Raw genomic sequence first — 27148 nt, 5'->3', positions numbered from 1 at the left:
CTCTTTTTTTTTTTTTTGCCTTTGATCTGATGCTTTCTCTTTAGAGTGCAGCCTCTGATAATTTAGTAATCATAGTGGTATTGTTAAACCACATCAAATGGTTGCAGGACAAATTCCCAGACTGAGGAGCCAAATATCATGCATTTCTGCTTGTTTTTCCGAGAGAAAATAAGTTGGGTCAGTCTGAGGAGCGTGAGAGAGAAATTCTTTGTGACGACTGCCTAAGACAAGATGTCGAATCTCAAGAGTAGAATGAAGAAAGAAAGGAAAAAATTTGAGTACTTTTCATTGCAGAGGTCATAAAGGTGATAGCCAATAGTCACTAGGTCACCATGATAGTTGGATTTTTCATTTTTTTTTTTGAACTCTGATTAAACCAAATGATGATGAGATGAATTATAAATGTAGAATCCCAGACTGCATCATGAACATATTCTGGTCGTGATCACTTGGAAGCTTTGGAAAAAAAAAAGTTATTCAATGCCTAAGCTGCACTGTTTTGCTGTAGTGTGGATTTCCAGGCAACAAGGTTTGTAGGGATGGGGTTGAGCACGGGGTCAATTGTTTCGTTAAGTCTCTGCTGCTGCTGCCCTTGGTCTAATAGTCGGCACTGCCGCGTCCATCACTTGTCCATTCTTGACCGCTTGATGTGAAGCCTCTTTTTGGCACACCTCCCGTTGCACGGCTACTCCAACCTTCTCTGCTCATCATGTCACGGAAGTGGAATGAAGACTTGTTTGCAGTCGAGTTGACCAAGAAAACCGAAATAAAAGAAGAAGGCGGGGGAGGGGGTACAAAAAATTGCTACGCTGTAAAAATAATCATTCGCTAGAAAAAGACAGGAGACGGTTGAGCTGCTTGGTTGACTCAATAATCTCATAAAAACTATCCAGTCACTTCTAGGGCAAAGCCATCTCTCTCTCACACACACACTCTCACCCCCATCTCTCTCTTTCTCTCTCACACGCAATAAAATGTTCGTCTCTTCCACGCCCCCGTTTGTTGGTCCGTCCGCGTCACATCTGCCTGAGTTTGGAGAGGCCCCGCCTGACGTAATGCACCAGTTCCTGAGTACTGCTGTGAAGAGTCAGCTCACCACATTCCTGGTCCAGGTCCAGAAAGAACTCTGTGGGAGGAAGAGAGATTGAAAGGCAAATGTTCAAATGACGTCAATACTTGGGTTTTCAACCATCATGTCCTTGGGGAATTTTGCTACAAGATTTATCATCTGATTCTCCTCAAAGTGGTCCTTGCAAAAGTGCAAATTTTCTGGCAGAAAGTTTTTGCACCAGCCAGTCGAGATGAATCTTGTGTGTTTTTAATTCTGCGTAGTCAAGACATTGAACAGTGTTACATACAAGAAGCCAAAATATTTGCCTGCTTTTATTTTCTCACTAGTTTCAGTTTGTGCGATATACACAAGTATTTCCACACAGTGAAAATTTCCATCTTTACAGTACCTCTGAATGTCACTACATATCTTATTCTGGGGAAATGCTAGACATAACTGTTTGAAATCAACTTAATCTGCACAAAATCTGAAGAAAAAAAAATTGCCAATTTGAAAAAGAGACATTAACTTACATGTACATGTAAATCTTCTAAAATATGTTGCCAATTCAAGGATCAGTTTTAAATTGAGCGATTTAAGGTATTTTGAAAATCAAGCAACTGAAATTAACAAGGTTATAGGACCAATCATTACGGATAAATGAAAGATATATTTGACCTTTTAAATGGTCAAATATATCTTTTATACATATATATTTCTAGAAGTATAAAAAATAAAATTTAAAGAGAACAGGAAAAAACCTTGAACTAAAAAATTCCCCCCCCCCAAAAAAAAAAGATACTGCTTTTGGAACGTCATGTCTATATTCAATATAAACAAATCATACAACACCAAAACAACAAAGACAGAAATTGCAACCTCTACTTAGTCTCCTTCTTCAGTCCCACTTACCTAGGTTCTCCTGAATCAGTGTCTCTGCCTGCTCCCAGTAGTCTATGCTGTACAGACTGTAGTTGGAATAGACCATGAAGGTGGACATGCAGTTGAGGATGTGCTGGGGTACTGCCACTGTCTGGTCCCGCGGATTCATGCCATTGCACAATTTGGACCCGGACACGCCCGATGACGGGGCGGGGGCCCCTCCCCCGCCCGACGGTTCGCTGCTGGCGCTGCCCTGTGAACCCAGGCTACACGCTGAGCTGACGCTGCCCGCCGGTGAGGGAGTTGGTGACATCGATGGCTGGTTGCCACTATACCTGAGGGTCATTACGCAAAAAAGAGTAGAGGCAGGTTATTCCAAACTCTTGTCACACATCGCAACACACCCTTAGTTCTATCCTCTTGATTATCAAATCAAGTCTTCACATCTCTTGCCAGAACAAATCCAAAGTCTAACCCTTTGATGTTCAACATGTGCTGATCTGACAGCAGTAGCACTCTTTCAAGTGCCAAAAGGTTTCCGAAGAAATTTGGTACAAGCAGACATGTAATATCAGATCATACCCTGAGAGATTTGTGTTATCTATCATCAAAGGCTGCAGGAATTCACACATCAAAATCATGATCAGCAAGGTTCCACGGAGCTACAACACATGACATGTCACAAGCATGTCAATTGCCAAATATAATTCCTAAATCAGTCAGACTTTTATCTGGCAATTCCAGCACAATGTTTATCCAACTCTTTGCAATATGACGATGAAAAACTAGCAAACTACTATTTTATTTTTTTTCTTCTTTTTTAATGGGGGAAAGGGAAGTGTGATGGAGGAATATCTCTCAAACTTGTTTTTTTTTTTTTGTCCCCCTCTAACGTTTGACAGGAAACACACAAATCAAATTTCCTCCAGGAGTTTGTCACACACACACACACACACACACACTACAAGGGCAGAATTGACATCAACGAGGAGGTAATATACAAGTCAACAAGTGCCAAGCTACTCGGTACATATGCTTCCAAATCTTATGTACCCTTGTCAATTTCCCCTCCTCCAGATCAAAATCAAGATGATACATAAAGAATGAAGAAGAATGTAGTTACTGTCCACTTGTGACTATTTGGATTTTTTTTTTAAATCTTGGATTTGTTTTTTGTTGTTGTTTGTTTGCTTTCTTGATTGATTGTTTGTTTGTTTGTTTGTTTGGTTTTTTTTTTTGGTGGGGGAAGGGATGGGAGTGGGAGGTGGAATCTGAACTTATTGTAATTTTGGAGTGAGAGGGTCAAAAGACATTGGGGGGGGGGGGGGGGGGCGGAGCGGGACCCACCTTCCGGAGGAACTCCAAGAGGACGTGTTCTGTTGTACTGGTAGTTGAGGCTTGGAAGAAGTCCCCTTTAGGTGGTTCTGGATGACCCGCGACAGCTTCATGGCCGGACGCCGCGTCAGCTTGAACATGTGCATGTTGAGCACGGCTTGACTTCGATAGCTGTTTACCAAAATAAAAGATTGATTAATAAATATATAAATAAATGAATCCTCAAACAAACGTAAGCTCAAAATACCACAACAAAAATATCTGATTGTGAATCACGGTGTACAGCAGTGGAACATACAACTATGATAAATATAAATATATTAATATCCACACTTTTTCCTTTTTCACAGAAGATAATCTCCAACAAAAACTAGGACTTGGGTTACATCTTCTACTTGAAAAAAAGCAACTCCTGCAATCTTCAATGCTGATTCTGCCTCAAGTATTCCAATCTCCAGCAAACAGCACCTCTTGATCAAGTACTGAAACGAGAGGCAGAATCTGCAAAAGATATATTGATACCTAAGTGGGAAAATACTGAGATAAGAGGAAATGTTGAGACTGGCACCAAGGGGAAGTACACCCTCCATCATACTCACCACAGCACAGCGAGTTTGTTGTCATGTCTGCTGCCCTCAGGGTCGTTGCGAATACCTTTCAGTTTGAGAATGAATCTGTACAAAAATTGGAGGGGGGGGGGCAGATGCAAAAAGAAAAAGAAAATGTATGCCAGTTAAATGCCTGTCATTCTTCTTCTTCTTCTTTTTATTTTTTACAACTACACATGTATCATGGTACTATACAATAGATCATCTTCTGCACACAGATGGAACACCAACCTCTGAATATCAAAGAATAAAAGCAAAAACAGACAAAAAACAAGCTGATGCACAGTAAAAAAAAAAAAAAAAAATGAACTTATGAAGGCAGAAAGATCATAATTCTAGTTAAAATACAGGAAAACTCCACACGTTGATGAAGCTTAATTAGATATCACAGGAAAAACACTGTTCTTTTCAATAACTACAATTGTCATTAATGACATGTAAAACACTTTGGATGCACTCTAGTTTCCAGCAATCTAAACAAGAGAAGAAAAACAGACTAATGAAAAATACACCTTTTCTCCCACTGGCGAAACAAATGACACACTCTCATAAAGATTTGCTTTACCAAAAACTCGTACTCAAATTCAAACTAAACCTCTGTTTAATACCTGCCTGAGCGCTCTAGAGAAGTGAAAGAAATCCCACCCTCCTAGGAACACTACTGGGATTTACCTGATGATCTCACACGTGTCTGAATACATAGTGATTGCCTTCTCGTCGGAGACGTGAGGGTCAAGCTCAAAGGCATTGCCACAGGAGGTCAAGCTGACCACAGCCTCAAAGTAGGTTAAGGCCTTCGCATTCTTGTCCACCTGAAGAGTAAATCAAAAGTGGCAACGATAACAACGACGGTGACGACTATGACGATGACGCAAATCAACAAGAATGACAACAACCGTACTTTAAATATTTACGATAATGATATTGGCGCTACACTACTACTGCTAAAAATACTTCAGTGTAATACTGCTTTTAATAACAAATGAAACTGCATACTAAGAAATGCTTTACAAACCGGTAGTGAATTATCTATTGAGGTAATGTAATATGAAAAGAAAAACACTCATAAGTGGAGGAGAGATTCATGCAAATGAATATATATCCTGATCGCCATTTCAATCGTGAGAGGTTGGTAATTTTGGAAACACTTTGATGAACGTAGAAGACAAATCCACAAAAAAATGAGCCAGTGGCAACCACAGGCACTTAGCTTCACAAAGACGTACACAAAGATATACACATAGACATAGACATAGACATGGACAAAGTCAAAAGTTAGTCGTCTTACCATGTTGTCCGCCAAATCTTTCAGTTTCTTTCCCTCCGCAAGATAGTCGTCTGCCGTGTATTGCCTGAGAAAAGGACAAACAAAACAAAAACACATCCATTGGAAGAGAGAGGACAGAGAGAGAGAAAAAAAAAAGGAGAAGAGAGAAACGCCACCAGTGGTGTAATAGCCAACCAGCAATTTCACAAGGAGAAGTCCTGTCTGCCTCCACTAAGGGCATTAAAAAAAGTATGAAAAAGTATTATAAGTTTTACAAAAAGTACTCTCCCCCTAATATATGATTAAAAACAATGTTACCCATTTCCTTCATTCTTCAATGACTCAATGATCCATAGGGAACAATATTTGGCTGTTGTGATTAATTGTCATCCACATAACATCAAAACTTAACAGTAAAATAATTCCATATCTCTTCTTTTTCTTCAGTTTAAATTTGGTAAATTTAAAGCATATGTAGAATCTCTAATCTATACCCTTTTTTTAACAGTCTCAACATGCATACAATGCACATCAGGGAAATTCTTTGTATCATATTAAGCTTCATATAATTTTCTACAAAATTGTTAAAAGACTGAATTTGTTAAATCTTTAGGATATATCAGATATATATGATCGAATATCATTTTTCCTACATGCACTTGTGAATTTATGATAATTCATAATACTGTATTCTCTTTCCATGTACATGGCTTCCAATTAACACTGCAATTCAAATAAACACTGGAATATATTTCATAATGATGCTGAACAAACAACATTTAAAACACTTATTTTCATGCATTTCATTTTCTTCATTGACAAGCAGCAATAACTCAACTTGTGGAATTCGGCAAAGACAGTGACGCATTTAATGACAAGCGAACAAACCATTTGTCCCCCGAGTTAACCATTTGGGGACATAATCTACGTGATTTATCACTGTGACGTTAGTTGTGCTTCATGGAGAGGCGCGATTAATGTGCTGTTGCCTAGCAACGATGTAGCAATTAAACAAACAAAGTGTCAATAGACAGGATTCGCCTGAATCACATAGTAATTAAGGATTTTTTTTTTCTAACAAGGGATGCTGCATTTACCTCCAAAGTCATTACAATATAGAAAGAGCTAAGGTTTACATGTCAATGTAATTCATCTATCATATACCATGTTGACTGAGGAATTTTTGTGTTGTGTGTGTGTATATGGGTATCTCATTATTATATAATTAATCACCATAGCTACCAGCTCAGAGCGATGCTGCAAATTTTGCCTCTTCACTAGGGTGGGGCAATAACGATAGAGGAGTACATGTTTGTTCATTTTTTTTTTTTTTGGGGGGGGAAGGGGGTAATATCGAGAGGTGCAGGCATGGCTTTTGTAGACTAGGGAATTGGGGCGATGGGGAGGGGGAGAAAGAAATGGGGGGGGGGTGGGAGCTGGGTGCATATTGACCAATAATCTTCTCACATCCAGGATTCTTAGAAGATGGCCTTCCATGCATTTCTGGATCATTTTTCCCCCACCAGACACATCAGTGTTCCACGGTTGACACAAGGATACCAAACAAGAACCACGCTTTTCTTCAATAGCAGTTATCGGAAGAATTCACTGTTGAGGGGAAATATAACCATTGATGTGATATTCCAGTGAAGTAAACTGAAGCATTACCAAGTAAGTCTCACAGCCATAAAACAAACCAGCGCTCTGGATGGTGTCCCCTGAAGATGGGAGTCTCAGCATATCTCCCCCTCTCTCTCTCTCTTCCCACGCAATGATACAGACTCCATCGGAAATTCGCTGGATGTTTCTAGTTGGCATATCCAGATCTCACGGGCTCTCAAAACAACAAAACAACAGCAGGAATAAAAAAAAAAACAGCCCAGTGCTTACAAACTGCTTTACTGCGCTGATTCAGACATCACAGTCTCATCGATGTTTTCTCTTCCTTTTTTTTTTTTTTTTTGAGGGGGGGGGGGGGGTTGTCAGTTGGGAAATAATCATATCCACGAAAAGAAATCACTCAAGTCTTCAACATGGAATCCATCAAACACATGTAAAGATTGTCAAGGCCTCTAGTACCATATCTTGCAAGCAGCCACGACTGTGTACGTCCACAAGTGTCAGGCTTACACAGGCATAACATCTCAGCTCTAATAGGTGATGGAGATCAGAGTGGGTGAGAAGGAACACATTCCTACCCAGCCATTTTGGAGGGGAAAAAACAACGATGACAAAACACGTATGACCGGAGTCCACCGAGGAACATCAACAACCTCTTCTACTTCTTCTTCGCGCCCTCGACTCTTGGGTAGCACTGCCCGGAGGGGATTGCTCTCTTGCGAAGTTAATAATCTGGTGTCATCATACCACAACCAAGGATCAGTACATCATGTCCATTGTACAGCAAATGTAATGTGAGTCATCAATCAGGTGCTCACACTTAATATCACACTTATTTTTGTAATGAGACCAGAACTACATGTATGCTCCATGTAGGAACATGCCCATTTAAAACAAGAAATGTTTTATACTAGGCCTTTTTCTTCCTTGTGTTGAAAAAAACCCCCACAAAAACGAAAAAAAAAAAAAATATGAGCAAACCTCTGTGTTACAAAGTTGCTCAAATGTGAATATTGATCTGACAGGATATCTAAGGTGCTACAGATCACACCATTCCCATATGTTTTGAAAATGATTACTTACACAGGTAAATGTACAGGTACAGGTACAGGTACAGGTACATCTCTATAAAAGATTTTAAGAATCTCCCAAAGGGGAAAGGAATAAATCAAAATGAAATGAAACAAATTCATCAAATAAATGAATAAGTAAAATACAAGGAATACAATTAGCTCAATCACACCCCCCAAAAAAACCAAAAAACAAAAAACAAAATCAAAAACAAAAACCAACAACCTTAAAATGAATAAGAAGACAGAAATTGAAAAATGAAATATTTCAAGATTTCCTGCTAATTCATCTGCATGTCAGGAGACAATAAAGACATTCCATTTCTTGGAACTGAGAGGAAACTGTCTAGACATCACCATTGCTGTGTCAATGTCATTTGCAACAAATGTTCTCCAACAAGTGTATCATTTGTTTTGTTCTGAATAACCAAATCTTTATGCATGGATATTTGATATTCTTTGCATGATCAAATACACCCATAACATTTGGAAAAAAAACAAAAAAACCCAACAACTTTCTGTGCCAAAAATGTTACCACGCTTTATGTGGGCCATGCCACTATGATATTAATTTTTCTATGCATAGCACCATTATTAAGCTACATGTAGATGTAGATAGATGGTATAAATATCACACAGCTGGTTAAAAACTGTCCTTGGTCTTAAGAATATTAACAACAATAATGACAGCACACTTGCTGTTATTCATCCCATGGGGGGAAAAACAAATCTTTCTCAGAATCAAAAGCTGATTATCTGCTGAAATTAGAATTCCCTACGGTGACAAAAGGCATCAATATTTTCAAAAATGTCAAAAATATGAAGCTATTAAGTTCAGAAAACCAGACCAAACAGAAAAAAAAAAAGAAAAAGGAAAAAAAGGAAATAACAAGGTATTCTTCATTTATAAAGTTCATCATCTCCCTTAAGGACAATTCCATCCCCCCCCCCCCTTTTCTTGTACTGTCTCTGGGGACAGAAAGAATGCCTTTGATATTGCTGACAAAACATAAATTTCTCACTATATTACTGTAGCATGGTCCATGAGGTTTTACTTGATTGAAACCAAAATTATGGGCTTGGTCAGACACAGCTGCCTCTCAATCAGTGAGTGTGGGGAAACACAATATATCACAAATTTTCCAACAATTATATCTCCAGTATGGGTCTACCCTTAGACGTGATAAGCGGACATCCATACAAACATCTGACCATGGACTCACATATACACACAGACCCACCCCCCCCCCCCCCCCCCACAGAGTCAGTCTGACAAATATGCACGCATATACATGTACACACAGAAGCATACCTTGTACATAAGTATGTATGTACAAGGTATGCTTCTCCACTCGGAGAACATGTAACCGAAGCTTTTATTCAGAACACCTTGCTCAAACATCACTTTCACTCTTGAAAAACTACAACTTCAGGGAAGACACAGAAATAATTGCTCTTGACTGAAAGGAAATTTGAAGCGGTCCTTTGTCTTCCCGGATTAGATAAGATCTAGATTTCAATCGGGCCCGATTCCAGCATTTTCGATCATGATGAGACTCTCAGATGGAACGCTGCCAGAGAACCCACAGACACGACATGCCTCCGTCACGAACTTGCTCATGCCCGACACAACATTTTTTTTTTTCCATGATGCAGGCTCAGTCTAGAGAAAATGCACTGCAAAGTGGAATGCCTGGCAAGTCCTGTTTTGATTCATTAAATAAAAATTGAATTGTCAGCCCTTTCTTCTACATCCAGGTGAATGTATTCCAGGGGATAGGAACTTTTATAATGCATCTCATATTTCTCCACTTCATGTATACAACATGTAATTATCAAATGGCAGAGTGTCACAATGTGCAACCTATCCAGTATTATTTGAAGAAAAAAAGAAGCCAACCCAAATAGGTGCAGTGATTAAAGAATAAAAAAGAACCTTTACTGCATGGGACATCCTCATGCAGTTGCATGTTATCAGTGTAATCACTATTATTCAAAATGGTAACACACTGTAGAAAATTAGTGTTTCTTCTAAGACAGCAGCAAATTTCTGTAAATTTGTTTCTGACTTTATGCAAATCAATGTACCGAACCCGTTCAAATCTAATCTTTATCCAATGCCAGATTTGCGGTCGAAATTTAGAGTTCCAATTGAACAAAGACACCATGATAATTTGAGCAGCAGCAAAAATCACCATAGTGCCTATTAATGGGTTTTTCATGAATAATAAGCAAATTGTTAGAGTGATGTAAAACTTCCGCCGTTCTTCACACCATAATTTGTATTTTCTTATGAGGTAAATGTTACAACTACATATGCAGCCCAGCCACTAACCCTGGATCTATTTTCCTTCAATGCTATGTGACTTGCAGGGCAAAATTTGGGCTACTAACTAGAAGAGTGACTGGGTCATTGAGTTTTGAGCTCATCAAGTGAGCTAAAGAACAATCAGGGACGCTCGATGAGTAAGTGTTACTCAGCAATGAGAATAGCATAGCCTGCCCGGGACTCGTTTTTTAACGACCTAATCTCGAACATGACCAAAGCAGGCCCGCACAGTCGTAATTAAACACAGGCAACCAGCAAAGAAAAGAAAATGGAAAAAAAAAAGAGACATGCCCTCCTGCATGTCAAGGTCCTCCTCTCTATCTTTCTACACAAGTCTCGTTCACATGCGGCTCCCCTCCCCTCGCTGAAGACCACCATCGTCGGTGCGCAAAGAACGCAACGAAAATGTTTAATTTTTCGCCGGGTCCGTTGAGTCAACACGGGTGACAGGAGTGCCTAATCTAATCAGACTAGTCATGGAGCGTGGGGCGATAACAGGGGACAGATATTAGTATGTCAGCCTCGAGACACTGCCGTGGATGGCAAACTCGTGGTACTAGAACTTGTAATGCCAATGTGCCATGTTCTTCTAGTCCTCTTTGCATACTATAAAATGCCTTAGTTCTACAATATTTCACTTGACTTTCTGTAGCCAAATACAAAATAAAGAAATACAGCATTTGTCTGCAGGCAAACAACAAAACAACAACAACAATTATTATTCATTGATTTTTTGGTTGATTTTTACTTCTTATTTGTTATCTAACATAGAGGCCTTGACAGAAATCTTTTCCCTTCTAAATCTTTTTAATGCAGCAGATTATTAGACTGCTGAGATATACCTCTACTAATCTCTCTATTGGGTTCAATGCTTGTGACAGTTCCCTTAAAAAAATAGAAAGTTCACCAACATTGCTGTAAAGCAATCTTGTAAAGACACTTTGGAGTCATGAGAAAACGAATTCTGACCTTTGCATCTAACAAACTGGTTCCAGGTGCATCTAACATACTGGTTCCAGGTGTGGAGAGGGCATATGACAAAAGTTGCCTCTCCTGAGCACAAATGAGATGTAATTGGTTAAACAAACACCCCGCACGGCAGACAGGTCTCTAAAAAATGTGTGTGTTTGTCTTGTCTTGAGGGAAGAGTTAATGCCTAAATCCAACACCTCGTCATTTGGTGATTAACACCGCCTCCCCTCCCCCATAAAGTGTGTGGTAGCTGGTAGAGCTTTTATTGTCTCCTCGACGAAATGCCTCACGAGGAGGTGTCTCTCCTGTGAAAGGTCAGGCCATACAGAGCCGCAAATCACCTCATTCAGCGACGCACGGCGCAAACAACAGTCAAATTTTTCACTTTGTCCCTGCTTTTACTGGAGATATTTGATATTTAAAGGACTCCTTGCACTTTGGCACCATTTCAAGGGGATATATGCTTTGCCTTCACACAATTGGTTCAGAAAGTATTAGTCACTGCAACTAACATCAGATCAGTAAAATAAACATAAAAAAATCAATATTCAAGTCCACACATGAAAAAGCAAGCTCTTTGCATTGCTAGGCCTGAAACAAAACTATTACCAAAACAAAGGAAGACATTTTACACCCATATTCGTTATAAAAACCATCAGATGCATTTTTTTTTTTGCCAAACAAAGAAAAGATTAAGAGAAAGGGAAAAGAGACAGGAAGGCAGACAGGCAGGCACACAGACAGACAGACAGACAGACATTGGATTGGCTCCTAAGTAACAGACTCTAATGACAAGAAGTTAAATGGGAGGCTTGAACGGAGACTAACAAAAGTGCTTGTGTTTTGCATCAAGTGGAAAGATGCCCAATTGATGCAGACAGTGATCAGATCAGATCCGAGCTCACGACCCCACGAGCCACGAGGGAGGATAGGAGGGAATAATATACAGAGGAAACGACAAAACAAAACAAAATGGCGCTTCTACTCGCAAATTGCTCTGAAATATAGAAGTCATTTCACTGAAAGGGCCGGGACAGGTTCTTTTTTTCTTTTTTTTTTTGCAGTATTTACAGAACAAACACAAACCGAACACACAGAGTGGATTGATTCTCCTGCGAAAGAAGGGAGTTATCTTTTCTGTCTGCGTTGATAAGATGCCAAAGTCGTTTCTCTCCAGAGATGAAAAAGAGAGGGGGAGGAGGAGGAGGAGGGTAAGAGAAGCCGTGTCAAATGAAATGGATGACTCTTTTCCACAAGGTAAGGAAGGTTGAGGAGGGGGTGGGTATAACATCTCTCCCCCAACCCTACTCCCACTTTTCCTGTCTTGTCTGCCATCCCACACTCTCTATATTTTACCTTTTCACACCTCTATCATTCCTTCTTGGCTTATGCCTTATTTCTCTGTCTACACTAATCATCTTGTTTTCTCTCATTCTCTTTGCCCTTGTCTGTGTTTATGCTTTTCATTTCTCTGCTCATTCCACCTTGTTCATATATATTCCGTTCCTTTTTTTTTCTCTCTCTGATTGTTTGCTCCATTCTGCCGCCTTGATATCCACTCCATGTTTCAGTCACCACACTCCTTGTCTCTGTCACTGCCCATCTCAACTGATCTCTCTTATCCAATGCTGTTTCCCGTGCTATTCATCCTCTTCAACTGTCCTGATCTTCTTCTCCTTTTTTTTTCTTTACTGCCTAAATCTCTATCTCTCTTAATCTCCCCTGCTCATACAACAACACACAGACAGACAGACAGACAGACAGACAGACACATACTCACACACAAACATTCACTATCTGTCTGCCGCTTTTGCTTCAGTGATTGATCGAGCACAAATTGTTGCAGGCACTCCTCCATCTGATTAATTTCTAAACAATCTCCTCTCCAGCCTGAATGCCGATCCCAGACGGAATCCATCTCGCTTCCACTGCTCGTCACTCTCCATCCGCAGTTCTCACTTTTTCCCCCGTGAATCACGCCAAACAGAACCCCCCCCCCAAAGAAGGAAGACAACATAATCAGTAAATACTGCAACTTGATGCACTGATATGCCAGGTCAGAACTCTCTAATCAGGTAGTTGGAACTTAATTGAACAGTCGTGCCGAAGAAACGCTGCCCCCATTATTTTCATACAGCGATGATCTAATCACTGGACATAAGTGTCTCGATAATGGCGGCTTTTAAGATGTAACCTTTATTATCTATCTCCCTGAGCGGTGAAAGGGATCAAATCTGTTACTCCGATTGCCTTGTTATCATGGGATGATCAACAAAGTGGAAGCGAAAGAATGACATTTATCGAGGATCGTAAAAAAAAAAAAAAGAAGAAAAGAAAGGAAGACATAACTAACCATTTCCTGAATATGACTGTCTGAAAGCAACCCTACGATACTGCAGATGGATTTGTTCTGTTTTTGTTTTTTTCTAATGGGTGAACAATTACTTTAATTTCCCTCTTCCAAAAACATTTACGGGCATTACGAAAGGGCAGATTGTTCTCGTTAGGCCCCGTTGATGGGTTTCACTCAAATGCACGACTGGCTGACGTTTGCAGACAACATCAAGAGGAATCCACAGAGTTTGGGAACAGCCCTGGAAACGAACAACCAGATGTTTATTGGGAAGATATTTCCCAAAACATCAATTAACGTCACACACACACACACACACATACACACCACACACACATACACACACGCACGCACATGCACATGCTCATGTCTGCACTGTGGACGTCACAATTAAGGGGAAGTGAACTTTGGAATGTCGGCCTGCACCAGAATTCTTCCGTCCTCTCTTTTGTAAAGTGACATGTTTTGACCCCACAGAGGGGCCTCACCGTCTGGAAGGCAGCCCAGCTCAGCCAACTTGTTCCTCTGATGATGGACTGATGCAGTCTTCCCAACAAGAAAAAAGAATTTCAAACGAAAAAGAAGAAGGGGGAAAAAAATCAAGGGAGTTAGGAAAGTGGATGCTGAGAGCAAGGTGTAAAATTCCTAAGCATCCTGGCATTCCTTTACAATGTAAAAAAAAAGAAAGAAAAGAAACAAAGAGATGGACTGCCAGATTGATAGAAGAACAGATTAATAGATTCACACATACACAGACAAGATGAAAGAAAGCGTGTTAACCAGCTATTTGGATAGATAGTTAGATAGATAGATATATGTAGATAAATAGATAGATAGATATATGTAGATAAATAAATAGATAGATAGATATATGTAGATAGACAGATAGATAGATAGGTAGATAGATAGATAGATAGATAGATAGATAGATAGCTGAATAAAGAGAGAGATACTGTAGACAGACAGATACATAGAAGGGCCCTACAGATAGATAAGATAGATAGATAGATTTATAGATAGATAGATAGATAAATTCATAGATAGATAGATAAATTCATAGATAGATAGATAAGGATACTGTAAAACCAGATATTTTCACTTGCATGAACTTTTAGCAAATTTTGCAAGGAGGCAAGTTGTGCAAAATCAAAATGCACACAAAAGTTCTTATTTATAGGCCCTACACCATATGCATTGAATGCCGGTGGAAATTCGTGAAAATTTCATGCTGCAAATATATTCCTCGTTTTACCGTAGATAATGATATGAAACCATGCCTGCCACTTCCTTGCTTGGATAACACGGCTTTACCAACCTATTCAAACCTATATTACTATTATCAATAAAGAAGAATACAAGAGATGAGAAAAGGAAACATAAAATGTGACTAAAAATAAATACAACATGGACCAGAATAAGGCAGACATCAAGGGAGAGATGGTACCACATGACATAGAACTGTCCTGCAATCATAAAGCACTCAACCTGCAACTCATCACGTATAATGCATGTATGCTCCACTTTCACATACACTTCAATGCAATCACCATGTACTTGCTTTCGTGTCTATTGTATTCAGCAGATCACGATACCCACAAACGATAGAGCACAGCTTCTGTTGAGCGATGCTCTCAAAATACTTTTGGCATATCAAAGATGGGGAAGAAACTTTTAGGATCAGATGTAAGTGATCTTTTGCATCAAATTGTAAAGTCACTCCCAGGGGATATATCTATGCATTTTGGCACTAAATTTTAGCTCTAAAACAGCCTTACGACTCCCCGAGCTGATTGAGGGGTTGGAGCATGCCTATTAAAGATAAGGTAAAACACATGATTAAACTGATAGATGTTTGGGCAGACATCCATGCTCAGGTTTTTCATAGACAGGAAGCCACATTGATAAACATGAACTGCCACAGAAATGTGACTTAAAAAGTACAGGGCAGTTTGTTTCAACATATTTTCGATGAAACCAAAACCACGGACTCCGAATCCTTTGTGGTTTGTGGGTCGACATGCAGGAAATTTAATTTCTTCTCCGAGTTGTTGTTTTCTCTCTTCCATCGTCAGCAGCTAAAGAGCAAAAATGAGGCAGCTAACTTGGCTGCCTCCTTGCTAAGGCCATCTCCAATTCGAATCAAACTTTAAAAATAAAACCAGAAGCTTCTTCGAATCTTTCCCATTTCTTAAATGACACCCAAAACGAGGTACAGGAAGGAAAGGTTGTAAAAATGATTTACCGGCAGTGCCTTGTCATATTAGCTTCTGGAGATGGCAACGGTATTTATTTTGACTATTGCTACGGGCATTTCTGTGCCCCCGTTGCCGAGGGACAGTGAGTGACACATGGTGAACATATCTAACCCCCACAGCAGGGGCTCAGAGGGTGCCCTTGATGACAGGCTGCACTGGCAGAGAGGTTAAGGGAGAAAGGAGGAGGAGGAGGGTGGGATTGGAGGGGAAGGAGTGATGGGAGGCTAGGGAGCCAAGGAGATGGAAGAAGGAAAGAGAGGTGAAGAAGAGAGGGGGTGGAAGAGAGGGGGGTGGAAGAGAGGACATGGAAGGTAGGAGAGTGAAGAGAAGGGGGAAAGGCTGGGGGTAGGAGAGAGAGAGAGATGAGGGGAGGGAGGGAGAAGGAGAAAATGGGGAAGGGATGTGAGGGAGGAGGAAGAGAAGGAGAGGGAGGGACAGAATGATGGACAGAAGGATGGAGAAGAAGAGGAAGAAGGGGAAAATATTGCCTATTTCTCCCTCAGGGAATCAACAACAGAATGCTTCACTAAGCAATTCTCCTTTGCTATAGCTATCATCATCATCATCACCATCATCATCATCATGATCATCATCACCACCATCACCACCATCATGATCATAATCATCACCATCATCATCGATATATTTTACTGACGACACTAATATATACATATTAACAGGACAGAAGAAATATGAGTGTGTAACAGATAGACAGAAAAGGAATTCAGAAGGTCATATAAAATCGTCACAAAGTCTTGGTCAGGGCACATCAAACGCATATCACGATATCGTACTACAGATGCAAGCATGTTCATCGTACATCAGCTGAAAGTGGAGTGCAGACACTGGAGTCAGTCGAGCATGAGGCACATCGCCATTATTGAGCAGCCGTGTCCTAGGCAACCAGTGTAAACTACAAGCCATGATCAGTTGAATTATGGCATGCTCATTACGAGGCTTGTTTTCCAGAATCCCCATAATTTACTTCCAATCATTTACCCCTTCCCTGACAACACCAGGGCAAGCTTAGCGACAATCTTGTTTTGTGTCTTTCCTTCTTTTTAGATATTTCTAATCCAATTTCTAGAGCGTGACTAAAAAAAGGCTAGCCTGGAAAACCTGCGGAGAGGAGAGATGAGAATATGTTTTACCTTTGATACCTAGATGAAAAGACAGAAATAAAACAACTACTTAAACTCATTAACTCTTCATGTGCCACGTTCGCATGCCCGACTCAGTCGACGGCCTGCCAACTTCGCATGTTCTGCTCAAACGCACAAACCCGCCAAAACTGATCGATAAATTGCCAAATGCCCCAGTAGAATGAAAGCATTTCTTGCGATTCCGTTCCTCTGACACATATCTTGCATTTCATGTGTTAATTGACTCGCAAGCAGCGTTGCCTGCTTGATTTGTGAGCAAATTCTTAGTTTCTGTCACTGTTTTGTGTGCAAAAGTTATGCCTTTACAATTACGTAGCTATTGGTCATTGAAAGAAAAACAATCATAGATTTGTCATACAAATTACATCAAAGCAAAAATTGTCATTTGTTAATAACTTTGCTCACTTCATGTCCACCTTAACATAAATCTATAAAAGTTACATAGATTTAAAAACAAGAATGTTTTCTCAAAGTATGAATGCATTGGTGTCTCAGAATAATGTGGCACACAGGGGGTTTGCTCCATGGCATATAAAGAGTTAATTAAAGAAATTCTCTGGAGCATAAATACAGATGTCATCGTCCCCCCTTTCTTTGGTCCCCCCTCTGGTCTCTTCGCTGGGGTGCCCGGATTGATTTTACGACGTGCTGCTGCCTAGCACTGTGACACTAACATCTTGTTAATTGCGATGCAAAAGCACTCGCCACAAGAGTCTTTTTAAAGAAAAGAAAAAAAAGATCATGAATATTCTGAGGCGGTAGAGTCTACGATGCTATACAACTCGCACTGACGAGGGAACGCTGCTGCATTTACAGCAAAGTGTCAGGACAGAACTTTTAAGCGGTCCTAAATGCCACGCAGAAATAAGTCATCCGTCCGGAATGTTTGCCCCATCCACATGGATTCCTTGTCAATCAAGCACCCAGGTGTGCCGCCTTCCATCAGGGTAGGACATCACCTCTGAATCCAGCCGAGCAACAAGTGAATTTTTACCCTCCCCCAGCGGTCCCCCTAAACTCTCGACGACATCATGTCACTTTGCAAAAAGGTACTGGGGATGCGGAATATATCAAATTACTAATGCTGACTTATTGACACTGTCTGAATTCTGCCTGGGTTTAAAAAGGTTTTCCATTACGAGTATCAAATTTGAGGAAGAAGCTCCTTTGCAATCTTCCTATGACTGGACTTAAGAATATTTGACCTTATACCAGATGCTATTTGATTACATACTTTGTTGTAGTTTTGTTGGATTAATGGGTTTCCTATCTAGCATGCAATGCCTGGACAAACTCAAAACAACCTCACCACTTTATGTCTGGACACGGATGCAAGAGACCAAACTTTTTTGCGGCACGCTGCCAGAAAACTTAGCAATTAAATCTTGCTACCCGCCCATTCAAACGGACACTTACGCAAAAATCTGATGCATGCAATCTTATGCTTGATACTCTGTGAAGTCTTGGATGGGCATTAAAATACCCATTGCCAGCTGGGCTGGCTCCTTCCCCTTCAAAATCTCAACTCGAGACTAGACCTCCAAGAATAAAACCTCCCTCCCTTACATTGGTCACAACTCTTGTGAAAAGAAAACAGACAGAAATCATTCTGCAAACAGAAAAATGCATCTCTTCAATCAATACTTGTCTTTCTGCATGGGCCATAATTCATGTGCAATGCAGACATTGCTGTTTGCTGAAATGCCGTCTTCAAAATTTGCTTGTTTTCATCAATATGTCGCAAGATAAAGAAATTCCTTAAAAAAATCCCTCCCCCCCCCCCCCACACACAAAAAAAGGACAAAAAAACAATTGAGCCTTCGGCTTCCCCCAAGCATGAACTACCTAGACTTTTAACAACGTCTTTTTCAAACCTTCTGCAGGTGACCTCCCATCACATTGCATTATACCTCTCAATTTTCATCAAGGATACAACCTCATGTGACACTTTATTATTATGGAGATATGTGTTATTGTGTTACTGCATAATTTCAAAGATTAGTGCTGGTACTTGTAAACAGTTTGCAACGGTTCATGCTAAAAAAAGTAACAGTGTGTCAATGGCTACAGTATCTTTTTTTAAGGGATGTGATTTTCCACAAAGGACCATTAAAAAAAAAAAAATCATTTCCTCTTCCTGCTATTCACTGATACAGACAAAATGCAGAACCAAACAGAGCAAAAGCAGCCGACCGACAAATCCTCAAAACAAAATGAACCGGCAAGCAACCTCACAAGCAAACAAATGAACAAAACAACCAGACAAACAAACAAACTAGTCACACTGCTCATGTTAAAGATGTGTGTTTAACCTTCCATTTCACCATGACAACTAAAGGCTGAAATCCTTAGCTGAGGTCATGGTAATCCGATGAAGCCAATTTATGATCCTACCGTGGCATTCCTGGATATGACGCCACTCACAACTGTCGCTTGTTCCGAGAAAGAATGAGTTCATATTTAGGATAGGCATGCAGGTGCCACAGACTTTCCAACCATATGACATCAAAGGCGTGAAGCAATCGCGCCTCTTTCGCTTTCGCCTAAAAATTTGGATGATTGCACAGGCCTTGAAGGCGTGTGACATAGAAACATCGAAGCCTGACGTCACATGTCACATTATGACAATGCATAGCAACATCTGATACATTAAACAAAGCACAATAGTGGTAGGCAACGGTGAATGGGGAACGTACAATAAACTAGGTGAAGAGAACAGCATGCAATAACAAATTTTTTCCAACAATGTTCACAGAACGCTGCCAGCATTCAGAACGTCAAAGGTTCACTCTTATCATGCACGGGTAATGCAGCCCAGTCATATCATTTGAGACTGCTTAGCAGACTGAATATTTCTACCCAATTCAAAAACTCTCTTCTTTAACGTGAGGAAACTGTAAATGGCAAGCAAAAACAAACTTCTGGGGCCTTAGGGGGACATTAGATACTTGATGTAAGAAAACCTCAAAGCACCGAAGGAACAGCATACTATCAAAGGGTGATGGTGTTTCCACAGAATTTCAGATTCATCCAAAGGATTCAATCTGATGTCTCTGACACAGAGGGTAGCTCAGAACATCTTTCTTTCTTTCTTTTTTGAAGGAATACTTTGAATTCATTCATCTACAAGCCACTGGAAGTTTGAATTAGTTGACCAAAGGACATCATGGAAAGAGGCCAAACATGAGTGAGTTATAAAATCATGTGGGCACAACACTGTCAGGATTCATGCAAAACTGTGGTCGGCTAACAAGCTTCTTCCAACCAACATGACAGGCAAAACAAATCTGACAAGACGAGGTGAGGCCGGGGTTGAATGTGCTGGAAACAAGTTTGTGGTGACTGCAGATTTTTCCTTTGTTATGCATGAGAACAACATTGGACGTAAGGAGCAAGTTGGGGTTCAACTTTCCACGGGGGAAACCAGTGAACAAACAGCCACACATAAAGAGGGAGAGAACAATCTAGCAAAGCGAATGGGGGCAAGCGGTGTTTGTCTGAAAGCAGCGGCGGAATCCACTCACCTCTCGTCTAACTCTAGTCTGTGCCTTGCCTGCACCTCCTCATCGAAGGTTGGGTAGCTCTCCGTTGGGGGGAACACGCGCCACTCCTCACCCTCCACTCGGTGCGAGTGGGGGTGGGAGGCGGCCGCGTGGTGGGAGTGAGGGGGCAGAGAGTGGGAGTGGGGGAGTTGTAGGCCGCTGCGGTGCGAGCCGGGCCCGGCCGCATCGGCCTCCGAGCCCCGCGCTACGCCCGGCATTTCCACTGACCTATCTGGCCGGCGCTCGGGGCTAGTCCAGTTGTGGATGTGCTGGCTGCCGGGGTCCCTCCCGTCACTTCGGTCCCGCTTGGATCGGCCGGACTGGTGGTGGTCCCGCTCACTCTTGCGCCCCCTACTGCTATGCGAGGACGGCTGACTGGACATGCTGGACACACTACCCCTCCTCTCTGTCGATGACCGTCTATCTAATGCACTGTCATTAGACACAAATGGCCTGAGCATGAAAAAAGGCAATGCATACAAAATACAAGGCAAAATTGTTAGGTACGAGATAAAAGCATCATTAAACATTTACAGCTACAATTTCGGAGTGCGTTCTGGGATTCGTGTGCTCCATGCAAACGGCCACTTCTTTCTGGAAGCTATTCCATAATGAACATCATACAGATTAACAATTATCTTCCTGGACATCTGTGCTTTGTTCATCCCCACAACGTGTTTGCAGCTGGTTATATTTCATAATGCTTGGTCATATGAACACTGCAGTGGTGTACCTGCCTACAATTACCCACGATGTGAAACTCTCATCGACAAAGGATCATGGGCATGGGAACCATAATGGGGGGAAGAAGGTCAAAGAAGAAACCCTAACAGAGAAAAATAATGATATTCAATTCATAGTCACAGGGAAATTTACATATACAAATGTACACATTGTGCATCCAAAAAGGCAACAGTGCCACCCCTTTGCTGATTTAAAAAAAAAAAAAAATACAGCCTAATTCAAGGCTGACCTCAGTACATTTCATCTCGCATTGTTTGTACTATTGCTCAGGCTAGAATTTTGTGCTTCCTTTCCTGATGCTGGCTCTGTCTTCAGATGGATTTTTCTAGAAGGGTTCCCTAACATCTGAATTACACGGGCTGTAAAAACAAAACAAAAAAGTCTTTGCAACCACCACTCCCCCCCCCCCCCCCATCCACCCTCTGCATTACAGAATAGCAAAGGACACATTTCTTCCCATCTTTGACCCCATGTACTCACTCGAGTGCCTCGGAGGGTTCATTGCTCACACCCCTCAGAGCCTCTTCCCGCATTCTCCGGGGCGATTTGTTCTCCAGTCTTGACCGCTTGGCTTCCGGCCTCCCAGATTTCTGCCGGTCAGTCAGAGAGAAAGTTGTTTCACATTTTTTGTTCTACCCTATCTTCAGTAACACAACAAATCAATGTTGGTTTACTGTCACCAAGTTAGCCATATGAAGTCAAAAACATCAAAAGCCAAGAAAACTGCAAGATCAAGTGATTTGGCTGAAAAGCAATGTCATACCGCTTTAGAACTACATCCTGTTCAAGCTCAAAAGTCATGAGATGTTTGTGGAAATTCAAACCTCTTGGATTCTCATGAAAGGAAACCAAAACACAAATATAAAGGTGGATTGAGTGAAAGCAGCAATAATAGTAGAACACATCAGTGAAAGTTTGAGGAAAACTGGACAATTGATTTTAAAGTTATGAATTTTAAAAGTTCCGGTGCCGTCATCATTGGACAAGAGGACTGCTACAGTTCATGGCGTCATTTCTGGACAACAATATAAAGAAAATATGAGGAGGATTTCACACACTTCCATTTTTCATGAAAACTACACATTCTATTGACTTGTTACTGACATATGTTGAGGGTAACATCATACCCCTGCTTTCTGAAAAAGCAAGTGCTCTTTCATTATGCTGGAAAGGTGAACATTTATGTTGAATTTTCTATATCTTTTCTTTATATTGTTGTATATTGTTGTCCAGAAAGACGACATGAGCTGCAGTAGACCCCTTATTGAGCAATGACAGCACAGAGACTTTAGACTCGTAACTTTTAAAGCAATTGTCCGATTTTCCTCAAACTTTCACTGCTATGTTCTACCAATACTGCTGCTTTTCATCAATGTACACTCATATTTTGGGTTAGGTTTCCTTTAAGAATGCTACCATGGTGTTTTGGAATTAGCTCATTGCATTTGGTTACCTGTCATCTTCAATACACTTTACTGCCTCTAGACATCAAAGCCTATACTTCTTAGAACTTTGTTATCTATTGGCGGATCTTCTTACCTCTCTGTGTGAGGGTTTTTCTTTCTTTCTCTTTTTTAGCCTCAGTCAGACACACTATACACATCTTCACCGACGTGGTTAGAGTCTACAAAGCTTGCAGATTCCAAATCTGGACAGGAATGTCTGGAAACCTTCATCACATGTTTGTAATGACGGGGTCACAAACCATTTCAGATTCAATGACAGAGCTGCCAACCTTTGTAAAAGCCTTTCAGTACTACGATGGCTGAAAATCAGTAATTTGCACCTTTTTTGAGTGAAAATCAGTAATCCTTAACAGTGTTATAGAATTTATCACAGACAATGATTTCTAAAATCAGTAATTTGCTAGTAACCTTCAGTATTCTTGTCCAATTTCAGTAGAAATTACTGAAAATCAGTACTAGTTGGCAGCTCTGCAATGACCATGCACTGATCAGTATCACAACCTGTAAACTATGTCAGGGTACAACTTTCCTAACTGAGACATTAAACATCTGAATCATTTCTTTCTCTTCTAAAAGCCATTAAAAAAAAAAACACTAAACCACAAGATGACAACCTAAATCAAATGTAGTTAGATCACTATCTTCTAATTCTAACCTTTAAGGCACTCATGCAGTAAACCAAATCACAACTGTAAGCTGTTAATGAGAAAGCAAGCTGTAATCCTAGCATATTTGAACAAATGTAATCGGACTGGAAACAAATTTGGTACTTAATGACAATTTTTCTTACGACATGGCTCATTTACACGACTACTATCTAAATATATGATTGACAACACTGGCAGTCCCAATTACTGTGGTCTTGGTCGTCCAAACAGCCCCAAAGCCTTCCTACAGCCCCCAAACTTTCCAACAGCCTCAAAGCCTTCCTACAGCCACACATATTTTACTAGCTACATTACCTAATTCCTTTTTTAATGTTTTGACTCTTCCCAAGTTCCCCCTCCCCTACATGCCAACTACACCTTGCAATATTTCAAAGATGTGTCTAGAATCACAATATATTCTCCGAGAGTACAACTTTTTCAAGCATCTACTCTGATTCAAGTTGTAAAGTCTGATTTACACTCTGCGCCACAGGACAGGCTTCGATGTAAGCAAAAAATAAATTCCCATCAGGGCGGGTTATTTTGGGCTGTCCTCACTGTGTTTATCTAACCAGTACATTTACGACTGTTCCACGTCTTATACGAATGATAACCACTGAACATTGCAGATTTCATCTCTTACTTTCACGGATAACAGCAAAAGAATTATTTTCTAATAGCTTGTATTTTGTTGATAGATATTAGTTGACACACACAAAAAGATGTACACCATACAGGGGAAAAAAAAAGGACTTTCACATCCTCTAGTAAAAATCTTTTGGAGGAGATCATGTCATTGACTGCCACACACCTCCTTTTCAAGATCAGTCTGTTTCCTTTTCACAGGCTTCACTATAGCCGAGGGTTTTTCGGGCGGGTCGGTGGAGTCCTTTCTCCGCTGAGTTGATGTGCCCGGAACGTTCGACTCGTACTTAAAGACGCCACCCTTGGGCAGGTGATCTATCAGTTCCCTCTTTAATCTGACCATGAGGGTCTTTTTCCCCTCCTCATTGTACTTGATCTCTGGCGGGCAGTCCAGCATGGGCGGTGGTCTATCGTCTGTGCAGACCGATCTGATTGGCGACAGGATCGGCACCATATGCCCGATGTCCATGATGGGCGGCTTGTGATGGTCATACAGATCAGACAGCGGTTCTGTCTTGGTGAAACACTTATCGCCTTTTTTAACACCAGGCATTCGCTTGCCACTCTCCGGCTTAACCTTGGGCTGTGCAGGAGTTTCGCTGGTGTCCGTATTGATGGAGCTACTGCTCAAGTTACTGCTAGCACTACTTCTACTACTGCTCGTGCTCGTGTTGACGGCCGCTTTTTGCGGCCGCGATTGAGTCCTCTCATCCTCGGAATCACTATCGTCCGATGTTTCCACATAAAGGCTAGACTTTGGCTGTTTCCTCTTCTCGCTCGGTCTCGCTCGCGGGGTCTGCTTTTTCTCCTGCGACTTCACAGACCCCTTACCCGATGACGCATGGTTCGGCGTCTTCTTACCCTGATTGCTGCTGACGCTTTTCGTTGACTGTTTGCTGGGCTTGGACTTGGCACTCTCTTTTGAGCTGGATTCTTGTTTCACACGCGGCGCTGCGGAGGCCCCCTTGCCACCTCCGCTCGACTTTGTCGAGGCCGAACTTTCTGTCCTTGGCTGTGGACGCTTCACAGGTTTACAGGCAGCGGGTTTCGATACTGACTTGTTGTTACTCTTAGGTTTACCAACACTAGGTGAGGCCTTGCCCGTGTGAGAGCTCTTGTTGAGGTCATGGAAATCCTGAAAGGCCACACGGTTGCTGTCGCTGGTGTATTTGCTGAAGCTGTTGTTGTCCTCGTTCTCGTTGTCGCCGCTCTCCGCGCTGTGGTCGACGTGCTTCGACCCGTCGCCGGACTCAGGCCGTGAGTTTGACAGCGGATTCTCCACACTGGGCGGTCCGCGTTGAAAGGACGGCGTACTTGGAGCCATGGCGGGCCTCTCTTGCCTCAGCTTACTGATCTGGGTCAGCAAGCTGTAGGACTTCTTCTGCAGAGAATGAAAAAAAGGGATAATAAAGGAGGGGAAAAAATTCAACAGTCTATGCCTACGTCGTACCTTGAGGTAATCATCAAGAAGGACAAATAGAAGGATTTCTCTTTTTCTCTCACTGTCACATTCAAGATACCCTTATACTTTACGTACACAATTGAGAAAGCATATTTGAAATTTTGAATGAAATTCTTACATTAGTTCATAACCATCTTTTTGGGGACAGATATTACTTTCTCTGGTCCTACAGAAGTAAAATTTCAGTAAACATGGCTATCATTGAATTTATATACACTTGTTCTTAGTTTGTCTGCAGTAACCAAAAAAACAACAACAAACAAACAAAACAGGGATATTCATCTTATTCCTTCTTCAAGCTTTAATACACCAAAATGAAATAGAATTCTGTTACTATTATGGAATAACACAAAAGTGTGTAATCTTTAAAAAATTTACGAAAAAAACAAACAAACACTGCAGCCGCTTCCTTAAAAAAACCAAAACCCACACACATTAATGGTAGTTTTGTCTTTGGTGTTGCGTTCAAATGCTGCATTGACATTGGTCATGAATGTATAATGCATCACTTCGGGCAAACCATTGGAAAAAAAAAATTCACTGCATTCTTCATGCAGGATCCTGATTAAAGACACATACGCATGCACAATCACAGAGACAGACAGACAAAACAAAGCAATCTTGTTTCCATTCCCTCGGGTCACTGGTGATACTACAAAATGAAAATGATTCAGGATGACGGAAACAAAAGCTTTCAAAAAGAAGAGGAAGCAAAGAGGTGATTGAAAAGAGTGAAAAACAGGTGGAAAGGAGGAGGAGGAAGAAAGGAAAGAAAAAACGTGAAGATGAAGAAGAGAAGGCAACAGAGGAAATAGAATGAGGGAGAGGAATGAGATGAGCTAAAAAGAAAACAAACTGACAAAAAAAAAAAAAAAATAGAAAAGCACTCTGAGAGCGCAGACCTCTGCCAAGCAGCTACTTTCCACCGAAGATATTGCTCTCCACCACTGGGGAAAAGCTCCTTGGGCTCTTCCATAGAGATACGATGATTTCCACCCATAGGTATACATGCTGAAAAATCGCCCGATTTCCCAATATAGAAGCCTTTGTTACGTCATAAACCCTCAGCTGCGCGGTGCGCCTCGTCCTAGCAAAAACTAGAGCATGCACTTCAGTGAGTGTATGAAAACCTAAAAAATGCGCAGCTTGAACTCTTAAGTTCATTGACCCTACCTGTCAAAATATCAAAAATCCTTCATAATTTCCCACAGAAATTCTCGGATCACTACCAAAATTTTATCATTTGTTACTTGTGTCATTCTCAACCTTTCCTGTAAGTTTCATCTCAATCTGTTAACTACTTTTTGGGTTATTTTGCACACGGACAAACAAACAAACCAACGGCAACGAAAACATAACCTCCCCCCTTGGCGGAGGTAACCAACAAACAAACCAAAAACCCACCTGTACCTTTGGGGGCGATGGGGGCGGCGTCTCCGCCTCGCTCTCACTGCTACTCTCGCTCCCACTCTCACTCCCTGTATTATCCACATCGGACTCTCCGCTGGAGCTCTCCGAGTCCGTCGTCCGCTTCATTGGGGGCGAGTGTCTGCGGAGGAGAAATCAGAGAGACGGGTACACAAACATGGTTTGACTCTGATATATGTACATGGTCAGTCAGGCCAGATTTTGTGGGATTTCTGAATCCCCAAACCTAGCAATTTGTGTAATCTTACAACATTTTCCAACTATGCTCGCGTGCATAATGTAGCTGGGGATGACGAACCTTGTGGGGAT

General features: G+C 41.2%; 1 protein-coding gene across 1 annotated transcript; it reads right to left on the bottom strand.

The window, feature by feature from the left end:
• Positions 1–105: 105 nt before the first annotated feature.
• On the bottom strand, positions 106–26947 carry LOC140234852 (uncharacterized). The gene is made up of 10 exons (XM_072314898.1): positions 26822–26947; positions 24106–25330; positions 21672–21762; positions 20430–20900; positions 5165–5228; positions 4549–4688; positions 3868–3942; positions 3281–3439; positions 1964–2268; positions 106–1126 (listed from the first exon to the last, which is right to left on the bottom strand). Exons 1-10 carry the CDS (start codon positions 26945–26947, stop codon positions 1017–1019), a joined length of 2766 nt encoding a protein of 921 aa, XP_072170999.1. The 3' UTR covers positions 106–1016.
• Positions 26948–27148: the final 201 nt, after the last annotated feature.

Source organism: Diadema setosum, chromosome 11 (assembly GCF_964275005.1).
Source record: "Diadema setosum chromosome 11, eeDiaSeto1, whole genome shotgun sequence".
NCBI classification, from domain to species: Eukaryota; Metazoa; Echinodermata; class Echinoidea; order Diadematoida; family Diadematidae; genus Diadema; species Diadema setosum.
This window is presented reverse-complemented; position numbering and strand designations above follow the sequence as displayed.